This window comes from Conger conger, chromosome 11, assembly GCF_963514075.1.
Source record: "Conger conger chromosome 11, fConCon1.1, whole genome shotgun sequence".
Classification (NCBI taxonomy): domain Eukaryota; kingdom Metazoa; phylum Chordata; class Actinopteri; order Anguilliformes; family Congridae; genus Conger; species Conger conger.
Genome location: NC_083770.1, coordinates 32,506,584 through 32,519,279, shown reverse-complemented (window position 1 = coordinate 32,519,279; position 12,696 = coordinate 32,506,584). Strand labels below are relative to the sequence as shown.

The window sequence follows — 12,696 nt, the reverse complement described above, 5'->3', positions numbered from 1 at the left end:
GTGTGTGTGTGTGTGTGTGCATGTGTATGCATATACGTGTGTATGTGTGATGTGTATGAGTGTGTATGCATGTGTGTATATTCCTGTTTGTGCCTGTGTGTGTGTGTGTGTGTGTGTGTGTGCGTGTGTGTAAAAGTGTGCGCTTGTGCATAATGTTGCCCTTTGACCCAGGTTCTTGCCTTTCATGAGCCCCCTGTGGCCCTAAGAGACAGTCCTGCTGCTGCTGGAGCCCCTATACACATGATCGTATGTTCTGCTAATGCATATTCTCAACTCCAATTGCCAGGTGTCTTGGCCTGTATTTGCAGCCTGCATCTGCTTATTAACATTTGAATTGTGCATTATACTGCTGCTTTCATCAGCCCATCAAACTCTTCACTACTGGTTTTGAAAACAAGCAGCCGTTGCTTTTTCCATATTTGAATGTTCTCCTTTTTGAAATGCTGCCAAAATCTGAAAAAGAGGGGAAAAAACTAGAAAGGTAATAGTAGCCTGTAGCATTGCACAAAAGATCCAACTGTCCTGCAAGAGCCAGTGATCAAAGTCTTTGTTAAAGCTGCCATTTGATATAAAGGGCTGAGCAATGGAACTGCTGAATGCAGTACTCTTATGTAACCCCATCAAATGTGCCTCCCACAGCATGTGATGTGTTGAATGAGTCAGTGTATGTGTTAACTGGGCTCTGGCTGTTTGCATACACCATCTCATTTGAAATGTGCATTTTTAGCAGCCAATAAAAAGGCTTTCCTATGGACGATTTAACTAATGTGGATTTAACCTTCCCAGGAACTAATGCAAATGCCCAGCTTAATATTGAGGTGAAGTTTACACCTGCAAGAAATAAGAGTAAGAACATTCTTGAACATTTAGATGGAGTTACACTCTCAGGAGCTCATACGAACTCTATATTTGCAAAATACAAGAGATACAGGACTGGGTAGATTTGGGTAGGTAATTCAAAATACAGAAGATAAATGAATGAAAATAGGTTGAGATTAAATATTAGTTTAAAGGAAAGTTTTGTGCCCCAGACGCTCACCAGACGCATTTGGTTGGGTCTGAGCAGATGTTTCTGTACACTTCAGAATTCATCCTGCTGCTGCTGGCAGCAATCACATCATCAACAAGTGAGCCAGCTGCAGTGGCAGTTATACTGTACATACATAAGCATAATACTACTTCCGCAGCATACTACTTTCCCTGATGGTTTGCATCATGCAGAGTTTCTCCACTTTTTATAAAAACTATTTCAATTCATGCAAAACTGGACAATATACAGTGGTTTTCGAAAGTATTCAGAGCCCATCCCTTTTTACAGTGGGGAATTACACATTCCACCATAATTTCATCACAATTTAATATCACAAAACAGCTGAGCAGCCAATTGTTCCAATAACTTTTCTCCCCCCTAAAGTAATGTATAACAAGGGCTGTAATTGCAATGTGCATTACCTGATATGGATGTAAATACACTCAAATTAAAGCTGATAGTCTGCCTTTATTTCAAATCCAGTGTGCTGGAGTGCAGAGCCAATTATGTCATTGTCCCAATACTGTCATAGTTATTTGTATTTACCAAAAGAAAAATCTCTAAACAAGGAAGGATTTTAAAACTCTAGAAGTTAGAAGTCTCCATGTCTCTATTTCGGAATTAAAGTTAGTGTTAATTTGAGCTTTTGCCTTGGAATTTAAGGCAAGAAATTATGGGGTGCCAAATACGATGTTAAGCGCTATCATTTTTCTGTGTACTTTTTCTCACATTTAAGCAAAATATTTAATTATTTTGTGTTTTTTATTATTTAGCTAATGTATAAACATTAAGCTAAACATATATATTTTTTTTTAAATGTGTGAAACATTTAGCTAAATGTATGGAACATTTAGTGCAATATTTGGCTAAATGTATGAAATGTTTAGCTAAAGAAATATTTGTATAAAACATTTTGCTAAATGTTTCAATCACTTAGCTAAATATTTGTGAAGTTTCATATATTTATAAATGAATAGGCTTTACAAATGAACTTTTGACACTTTTGATTTGGCTAACTGTATGAAACATTTAGCTACATGTTTTATTAATTTAGCTAAATGTTTTATACATTTTCATGAATATTTAGCTAAATAATAAAAAACACTAAATAATTATACATTTAGCTTATGTATATAATTTTGCAGTAGCACACTTAACATTTACACCAAAGATTGTAAATGTAGGAAATGTGTAAATTATTTTGCTAAATGTGAGAAAAAAGGGATACTTTGCTTAAATGTGGGGGGGTGGGGGGGGGGGGAATGCACAGAAAAATGGTAGTGTTTAATGTCACATTTGGTGCCCACAAAGTTTCAATGCTTCAGCTGGTGTTTGAGCTAAACTGTTCAGATTATTTTTTTTGTCCCTTTAAAATTGGCATACATATGTGCCATATACACCAGAATGTAAAGCATTTTAAAGGGTTGACTATTGCTTTTCTTGTACAGAAAACTATTTGGTGGAAATGTGTCACCTTCCTCTGAATCTAAGTTCTAACTTTGTTGTGGTATTATAACCTCTTAAAAGTTCACTAGCAAATTTCAAAATCCTGTACCAGGTAGTTGCTTTCTAGTAGAAGCCATTCTTGGTGCTCTATACTAAGAGTTCTGTTGTCAACAACTTGCTAGCTAGTTATCTCACCCTCGTGCACATACATATGCTCTTTCCTTGTCCTAGTATTTTCACTTTAAAACCACATTAGGTACTGTTCCAACACTTTTTTCCTTCCCTCCCGAGCTCATCCCTCCCTATTCAATGTAAGCTAACAGTGTTTTTTTCTCCCTCTTTTCTTTCAGGCATCTGCTTGAACTGCCAAGGCAACACAAAAGGACCCAGCTGTGAAGAATGCAAGTACAATTTCTACAGGAGGCCGGATACTGCCCGGACAGACGGCTGTCTCCCCTGCCCCTGCTCCACGGTTACCTCCACAGGCACCTGCCACATCGGTGAGTCCCCTGTTACTGTCCAGCGCCTAATTAACCCGGCGTTTCAGCTCGCGCCAGCGGTCAGGGACAGAGCCGAGAGGACTCAGCCCTGACGTGTTTTGTTTATCTTTTTCAGTTTTATGTAGCACCTGCTGCAATGGGGGCATCTCCTTATTTTGTGGTGTTCTGGTTGAATGTGATGTAGCAGGCATGTATGGGGTGTGAAGGGGGGGGTCCTGTCTCACCCCCAAGAGTGCTGCTAGGATGTTGTTTTTGAAGGAGAGGGCAGAGAAAGGTTATATTTAGACAGGGGAGAGTGAGATGCTGTTTTTATTTTATTTTTTCTTTCTTTAGTTCTCTTTTACTCACAAAGTCACTCCCTCTTTAAATATCTGTCTATCTTTTGCATTGCTAGGGCTTTCTTTTACTTGTGGTCAGCAATGCGTATTGCCCATCTCCTCCCTGTTGAAGACATTGGGAGGTGGTAGCTGTCAGACGATCCGTCTCTGGGTCTATCTGCTGACATCAGCTGAGTCATGTTTATAGGGGCGGCTGCATACAGGTGCAGGTAGCTGTGTGTGTGTGTGTGTGTGTCTGTGTGTCTGTGTGTGTGAAAGAGAGAAAGAAAGAAAGAGAGAGAAGCAGTATAGATAATGCAGTGCCATTATCAGCCTCTTGGAAACACAAAGAAGCACTTTCCTATATGTCAGTGTCTGCTAAATATGTGTATTTACAGGTATCACTCCCATTGCATTGCACACTGTGTAACATGGTGGCAGTATAGCTGTCAGTGCTGAAAATATACGAGAGAGGGAAGATGCTGAAATCTCAGCCTTTTGACGGGATTAACACTGAATGTGGTTTAGCACAGAGGTGTGTGGAGGTGATATTTGTGTCGCTGCACCGTGCCTCCTCTCTGAAGAGCTGCAGTCTGCTCCCAGGAGACAGTGTTGCCATGACTGGCAGGCATTATGGGTGTGTGCGGTGCAGATTTGACTGTGGAAGTCGACGTGTGACCTGCATCACTGAGTAACAGGGAGACGCACTGGGCTCAGTGGTGCACTTCGTCAGTACATCTAAACATAATTCATCAGCAGTAGACTTACGTCATGCTGTTGAATGTTTGGAAATGTTTTTTGTTCTTCCGTAAATTGAATAGATTGATGTTGTTTATATGGTGTATGGAGGGTCCTTCAGATTATGGCCAAGTATGGTAGTGTGACTTCTTCTGGAATCGGCACAATACATGCGCACTAGTGTGGCTTTTAGGAAACGTGTCTTGTAACACATCAAATCCCTGATGTAATACTGTTGTTCTACCCTTGAGCAAGGTGATTAACCTGAATTGCTTTAGCAAATACCACTAAATGGATGATATGCGAATGTAATCTATGTAAGTGTTTGTGGTAACACAAATCTAAATCATCTGAACCAACCCACCCACACATCCACTCCTAGCCCAGTTCAAAACAGATTTGTCCTTGATTGTTATGTAACATTCTTACTTGGACGCTTGGACATGTTTTGGGAATGGTTTGGGTCTTTTTCTATCATTGACCTTCAGTGAAATGTACTGTTTTGGAACTAAAAATAGGTCTAAGTGTGAGGGTTTGCTCAGGAGGAACAAAAATACTCATGTCATCTTAGTTCCCTCCTCAGTGTCTTTCCCTAACAATGACTCACAACAGGCAGGCCCAACCCTCCACAGATGCAACCAATCAGAAACTGTCCTGGGTCTTCTGGTGGCTTCCAGTTGGCTGCAGCTACCCAGCAACAGCCATGGAGCTGTGACCTGAGTTGAGTTGAGTGGAGTTGAATGGAGTGTAGTGGAGAGAAGGCCCAAGGGCTGTGTTTGCCTGGAGAAGCTGCAAGTCTGTAGATCACACTCGTCCAGCACTGCCATGGAACTGCATGCGTGGGTGAGAGACAATGTGGGTGTGGGGCATCCTGCTATGGTTCACCAGGCAGGCAGTGTCACACCAAGACCATTTCGCATTGTGGGGACTCATGAGACCCATGATGTGACTTCACATTTTCAACCATTCCAGTTTCACCTACTGCCGAGGTCTTTGCTCCTGGCTTTTGAGCATCTCATTTTTGACTGATGCTGGCTACACCTGCCTGTCACTTGTTGGTTTGCCCTTGTTTGTATATAAATGAGTTAGTTGCTCTGTGAATTATTATGCAACGATAATTACAAATCATCCAAATGAAGGATGGAGTGCGTAACACTGATTACATAAGTCCTCTGTAGAACAGAGAAGGTGAGTGTTGATTATAAATATTGATTACACCCAGGCTGCACAACAAGGGCTGAACTGTTTCAGGAACTTGTGCTTCTGCCAACTTCTGCGCTTAATTATGTAATTAAATTTCTAATCATATCTTGATCTGGCATTTGTATAAGTACCAGCTACTGTCGCAAACTGCAATTCTGTCCAGATTTGACTGTGCTCAAGTACAGGAGTGAACCAGCATAGTTTATACTTAGAACTTGCATAGTTTATACTAAAAGAGTTGTGCATCCCTGTATTATTAATCAGTATCACTCTATCAGTGAGATGCGGACAAAGCTATCTAACTCTGAAGAGGAGTTGTAGGATTAAGTGACTTGTCTGAAGTCTGATTTAAAACTGCTGAGTGTTTTTCCCGAAGATGAAAATGAAAGATTTTGTGTTTTGGTTATTATATTCCCTTTTAATATTCATTTAATATTCAAGTGTGTTCATGGGGATGCTCTTGCTGTTATGGATTATACATTTTATTTGTTTCAAAAGATTATCTTAGTTGTGTTTCCAGAGAGCTGTATCATTTTTAAATTTGTAAACAAGGAGCTTTTGTGGAAATTAATTAGAAAATGTTTCAAAATGACAGTTGGTTTTTCATGAAGAGTACGAATGTTGACATCTTACTGTTTCCTTGTCCTCCTCTCTCCATATGGCTGGAACCGCATCAGTGTACAAGCAGCAGTGCGCAGCTTTGATTGCTGAGCAGATGAATGCCCGTGCCCTGTTTGTGTTCTAAAAGTGTCGCTGATGCAGATTTAGCCTAGCAATCAGGGGAGTATATTAATCCAGTCCTCCTGGATTCCTGTGTGCTGCTTTTCTCCGAGTCATGCGCATTCAGATCACTTATGTAATCCACATCCCAGATTCACAGGGTGAATTATCTGCTCTAGTTCTCTGTCTGTCATAATTACAGCTGGTCAATATTGCCAGCTCCCACTTCCTAGTTGGCATAGTTTCCAGTTGCTGGTACAGTATTCAAAGAGATGCAGTGGGCTACATGTTTTTGATTATTACATTTTTCTCATTGAATTGAATTATCATTCTCATTCTCTCTCTCTGTCCATTAAAATGTAACAGATGTACATATGCAGATTATTCAGTCTGCCCCCATGTATGTGCACTTGTATACATTTAGCAGGTGGAGGGACCAGTTTTCTCTTCCGATGCTGGTTCCTCATTAAGAAGCCATTAGTCGAACACGCGGAATGGATATTAATGAATTCTGCATGCAGAGACCAAGCACAAAAGGCCATACATTTGACTGGAGCTTGGGCGGGGGGGGTGTGATGCCTTAAGAGAGACTGGGGGGGTTGGGGGGGGGGTGAGAGACAGAGGTTGCCCTAGCAACAGTGACAAGTGCAAAAACACTACTGCGTAGCCCTGCATAATAGAAACTGTGAGATGCCTTATGGCTGTGCTGATATCAGGAGGGGGTAGTGGGTGAGGGAGTCAGATAAATCCCCAGAAGACCACTGTAATGTGTAAACAGAAAGGCATAGGCTTAGCCGTCGGTGAGCTGGTAACGGCTGATAAGGTCTTTGCGGGCACACAATGCCAGTCTACTCTGCCCAATACCCACCTTACAGCTACATGGCTACTGTACCACAATTACATTGACAGCACTGCTCTCCTGCTGTGAGCCTGTGAGGCTAGCATGTCTGCACAACATGTCTAGCTACTGGGTTTAACACAGTTTTACAGTTAGCCAGAGCACCTTACATTGGTCACACTTTACAAAAAATGAATTTGCGTTAACTAATGTTGTTAACATGAATGATTTGATGTACAAATACAGAAATGAACTTTTCATTAGTTCATGTATTTGGCAACTATAAACTATTACATTAATAATTATACATTAGCAAACCATAGGTTAGACTTCTCATGAGTTAACCATTAATAAATACATCAACTGTTTTTTTCATTCCACTATGAATTGGCAAATGTCACTGTTAACATGAATTAATGATGCATAAACACATAAACAAAACTGTAATTAGCTTCTCAGTAGTTAGTTAATGACTATATTTGTTAATGTCAATTAATTTAACCTTATTGTAAAGTGTTACCCTTAAATTCTATGTATTGCACATACACTATTTTTATACAGCTGGAAAATTTTGCTGAGGTGAAGTAGGCTATCTTACCAAAGCGAAGCAAATCTAAAACCTTCAGAGCTGCGATCCAAGCTAATCATTATGCTACACTGCCACGCTGCACTTTATTGCCCTCACACGCACATGCACATAGGGAGAAAATGTATACACACATACACGCTTACACATCCGTGCACAGATTCACACAAAGTCAGCATTTTATCAGTTTGCTTGGAGGACAGCTTTCCCCAGGGTGATGAATGGCCGCGTAGATTTCCCCTGAAAGAGCTGGCTGTTTGGGTACGCAGGGCATAGATTAATCATCACGTTCCACAGGCTCTGTATCGATGCCTGTGGTAACAGCAGGCTCAAGCCTTCCTGAACTGATATCTCTCTATCTGTACTCTCTTATCTCACATGATGCTGGGCAGTGATGGGGGTTAAAGTACTTATAAACGTGTGACCGAGCAAGAGCAGAGCCAGAGATGGCCTTCTGTTGCAGAGTCAGGGAATGCATGCAGATTCAGTTTCAAAACCTCTCTCTGTTGCAAGTCTTCTAGGCACAGTGGGTATACACATTCAAACCTGCCATCTCCCAGCCTGATTCACCATGTTACATGTTACATGTTTTTGCATGGAGTATTTTTTTCTAGAATTGCTTACAGTGTTATTATGGTTTATCATGCAGTATAGCATATTTCCTATTATTATATGTGTGGATAGGAAACAGTTGCCTTTTAAACATGACATTGGCTTTACACTACCCTACTCTGCTCTACTGTATACAAAGTTTTGTATAGCAGGACTTCCATCCATAGCTGCACTCAGTGAGCACTTATTAGACGAATTCCTGCTGCTGTAGTCTATCCACTTAGAGGTTTGACGCATTGTGTGTGTTCAGAGATGCTCTTCTGCTTTCCAATGTTGTAAGGTGTGGTTATTTGCATTACTGTCACCTTCCTGTCAGCTTTGACCAGTCTGGCCATTCTCTTCTGACCTCTCTCATTATAAGCGTGTTTTTGCCCACAGAACTGCTACATGCTGGATCTTTTTTGTTTCACACCATTCTCTGTAAACTCTAGAGACTGTTGTGCTTGACAATCGGCAGTTTCTGAGATACTCAAACCACTCTGTCTGGCACCAACAATCATTCCACTGTCAAAGTCTAAGACCTAGTCTGTCAAAGATTACATTTATTCCCCATTCTAACATTTAGTCTGACCAACAGCTGAACCTCTTGACCACGTTTACAAGCTTTTATGCATTTAGTTGCTGCCACATGATTGGCTGATTAAATATTTGCAGTAACAAGCTGATGTACAGGTCTACCTAATAAATTGCTCACTAAGTGTACATTTCAGTGGTCTGCTGGTGGAGGTTCACTTCTGTTGCATTGCCAGAATCTCCCTCCCGGGTTCTCATGTGTCTCCCCAGAAAGTTTTTTATTCCTCAGTGCTCTTTTCATTAAATTCCCCCTTAGCCACTGTCTTTTTTTCTTCGTCCCACTTTAATTTGCCTTTAGTCACAATAACAGAATAAATCCTGCTGTCAGGGAACCCGGTGCCAATTAGATAAAGCCAAACTTTTGTTTAAGCTGTGTGCTGACACTTATGGTGCCCCGGGCTCATCAGCAGTGTGCAGTTTCCCTGTGGCAAGAAGTAAGCATCATTAAATGACAAGCTGTAACAGTTTGAGTTTGTATGAGTCCCTGGGCCTGTCCCCAGCTTCCATTCAAAGTTCAGCCAGCATTGTGGTTCTTATACAAATTGAGGTGGCAGATATCTGTTAGCTGCTGGTAACAGCGTTTGTCCAGTAAAAATCCTTAATGGAATTCTATAGCCCAGCCTCATTAGTTAGCACATTCGGCAGAGTAAAGTTTTAATGAGACGGGCATGTAGGAGTCATTGGGGAGGTAAAAGGGGAACAAAAAAACATAGCTTATCTTAGATTTTCTGTCTGATTCCTCTGCTGTGAGCCTCTTCATATGCTGTGCCTGTTTCAGTGTGTGTGTGTGTGTGTGTGTGTGCGTCGGTGTGTGTGCGTGTATATGAGTGCGTGTGCAGGTGCGTGTGCATGTGCATGTCACTGGACTCAAACACCTAGCACATAATGTCAGCAGAATGTACCCAGGGTGGAGCTGAAAAGGGTAGTTCTGGTCACCTGGTGTTTGTGTGGAAGCTGCCCCAGGGTAGGGTATCTGTGTAGCAGGTAAACATCAAGGCGCCATCTCACTGGAGGCTGTCAACTCAGACAGACCACAGCCCCTGCCGTCAGAACAGTAGCTGTCCGAAAGGGAGCGGACCTGAGAGAATGACTTACACACTGCAATTTGAGTCAGTAAAGGTTTATGCTAAGTGCTCTAGTCATGCTCCCAGATCCGGGCTATGTCTGCGGCCTGTGACCAGGACTCGATAATGGAGGGACGCAGTTCTTGTCCTGCTGTAGTGGCGGTCGGTTTAAGTCAGCCAGGTCTCCTCATGCTGTTGCTCTGTTAGTCCACAGGCTATCATCTGTCTTTAGGGCCAGACACACTTCTGCTCAGTTTGGTGCTACTGTACATCTCTCCTGCTGTACCATGCAGCAGATTGGGTGTAAAGTATTTACTGTAATGCATGCAAATGTGTGCAAGCAGTACTCTTTGTATGGTGTGTGTGTGTGTGTGTGTGCCCCAGTGTTCAGTGTTTCATAGCTTTCTCTAGACTGCAACAGTATTTACTTTTCATCTCTCCTTTTGTCTTTGTTTAGAATGTGCAATTTAAAAAAAAGATTTCAGTGATACAGTTATTTTTCAAGGGCAACAGACAAAAGTGCTGTGCATTCACAAGATGTGATTATTTCTCATTTCTGCAATCGGTTCAATGGATGCAGGACTTGTGACACTCCACACTGCCCCCTGGTGATGAGAACATGGTACAATGGCACCCCATTCTGACTGTTCACTAGCGTGGCCTGATAACCATCCCACATCATATGTAATCCTGTTTTAGGTCTGTTCAGGCTGGCTTGTGCCAGATCTGCAACTCCCTTATTGATACAGAGAGGTATCCTCCAAGAGTCCACTCCCAGTGGAGCAGAGCACAGGGCTGCCCACCTCTGGGGCTCAGGTGTCAGATTCCCCTCCCTGCCTGTGGATGTGGGTCAGACGCATGCCCTGTGTATCCGGTGTCTGTGCTACACAAAGGCAGGTTACACCACATTGTTTACTTATCATTACATCATATTTATCTTTGTAGACTGCCCAAACTGTCATTTGCCTTGAGAGAATTTGTTGTCACATTTTCCCTGAGGGTGTGGAAACCAGCAAATATGCTATTACCTGGGAGTTTACTGTTTAAGTTCAGCTCAGTCAGAGGTAATCGCAGTGAAATTCAGTTGTTCTTGTTTGATTATGGAAACCATGAAAAGGTGTCCTTATTTATGTGGATTGATACAACTGTCATGACAGATTGTAACCCTTGTTCAGGCATCATTAGATTACATATAGATAGATTACAATTCTATGTGCAGACTGTGATCCTTCATCACGTATCATGACAAGGTGGGATTCTGGGTCAGAGGTAGGCCTGATGTGAACATTACCCTTGTTGTCATGAGTCAGCAGTGGGCTTTAATTTTTATGAGTATTCAGACGTTGTGTAAGATCAGTGCGAATTGTGTTCACATGTTCTGCTTGCATCATATCAAATTAAATTGCTTAAACATGGACAAAAGGCATGAAACACCACGCAGTACGTTTTTAACTGATGATCTGTGACCATTTTATATTCTAATTATATACACTGTGTCAAGTGAATGTTCCTTTACAACACATGTAATGTTGCGTAGGAAGCAATCTGTGAACCCCTAGATGTTCCCCATAATATAACGAATCAGGCAGCTATAATAAAGACTGAACAGAAAGCCCTTCTTTTCCTGGGTTATCTGGGGACATTTCACCAGTTTTCATCTTTGTGAATCTTCCATAGTTAGATTTAAACATGAAGTACGATAGCAATCCAGCTTTAGAACTAGTTCTCTTTAGAACTAGTTCTCAGAACTCTGGCCTTTGCAACAGAGGCTCTGTCAGAACTGGCCAACAATGAGAGGCGTATTGTAGTTGAACAATATAACAATGAACCCCCTCCCGCCCCCACCCACAGTCATCTTCCACCCCCCAGAGGAGCCTGCATTGAGTCATGCCCCATTGAGCTGATAGGTTAGCTCCGTTTCTGCTGTTAAAATGAAAGAAGGTGAGAAGTGTGGTGCAGTCCGTAGGGCAGCCGACTCTCAAGCTATATTCAACCCCATCCCCCCACCCCTCCATGATGTTCAGTTATGGTGCCTTCTATGCGACTCTTTGTTTTCTGCCTGTGTGAATAAAGCAGAAAATACAAAAGGAAGGCTGACTGTCCTGTTCTTCCTTTACAAAGAGAAAAGGGTCAAATGTGATGGGGAGGGCAGGTAGCAGGAGTGTCTCTCTGGGACTGCCCCAGGACCCGATGACCCCCTTGCTTTACTGCAGTGGAGATCAGCTGGCATTTTACAAAATGCTTGAAAAAAGGGATCAAAATATAGAATGTTGGCCTGGCCTCGTGGGAAGTTTCAGACATTTCATGTCAGTGCTTATTTCCAATCTGCTAGCCCAGTCTCTCACCCATAAAACCATTAGTATTGTAGTGGCCCTAAAAACCAAAGGAGTTCTTGCCTGACCCATATCCAATCAGCTTCTTTGCAGTGATCCTGTTGAAGCAGGCGACAGGCAGACAGTATTGGAGGTAAGGTGGATGTGGTTTATAATAGGAGAGGAGCAGGTGGACAGTATTGGAGGTAAGGTGGATGTGGTTTATAATAGGAGAGGAGCAGGTGGACAGTATTGGAGGTAAGGTGGATGTGGTTTTGAATGGGAGAGGAGCAGGTGGACAGTATTGGAGGTAAGGTGGATGTAGTTTAGAATGGGAGAGGCACAGGTGGGGAAAGACCCAGAGCAGCAGGTGGGTCGGTTTCCCAGTAATGAGCCCGTCCATATGCAGGGGCCCTGTGCTGATCAGTGCTGTGCAGCTGCTGTCAAGAGCTGGGCAGAAATCACTCTCTATCATCACACTGTGCTGTTCTCTGCCCTTTACCTGAGCGCACATTTTACACTGATTCATATGTATGTGCACAACTGTGTGTGTGTGTGTGTGTGTGTGTGCGTACGTGTGCGTATGTGTGGGTGTATGCATCTGTGTGTGTGTGTGTGTGTGGTTGAGAGAGAGTGTGTGTGTGTGTGTGTGTGTGTGTGTGCGTGTGTGTGCGTATGTGTGGGTGTATGCGTGTGTGTGTGTGTGTGGTTGAGAGTGTGTGTGTGTGTGTGTGTGTATGGGTGAGAGTGTGTGTGT

The 12,696-nt window shown here is 42.4% G+C and overlaps 1 protein-coding gene across 1 annotated transcript in view; it reads left to right on the top strand.

Annotated features, from left to right (window-relative positions):
- si:ch211-158d24.2 (multiple epidermal growth factor-like domains protein 9) overlaps nucleotides 1-12,696 on the top strand; it is a 101,792-nt gene that overhangs the window by 69,131 nt on the left and 19,965 nt on the right. Inside the window, exon 4 of the mRNA XM_061259792.1 lies at nucleotides 2,827-2,976. Coding sequence (XP_061115776.1) covers nucleotides 2,827-2,976 — 150 coding nt within the window. The remainder of the gene's footprint in view (nucleotides 1-2,826; nucleotides 2,977-12,696) is intronic.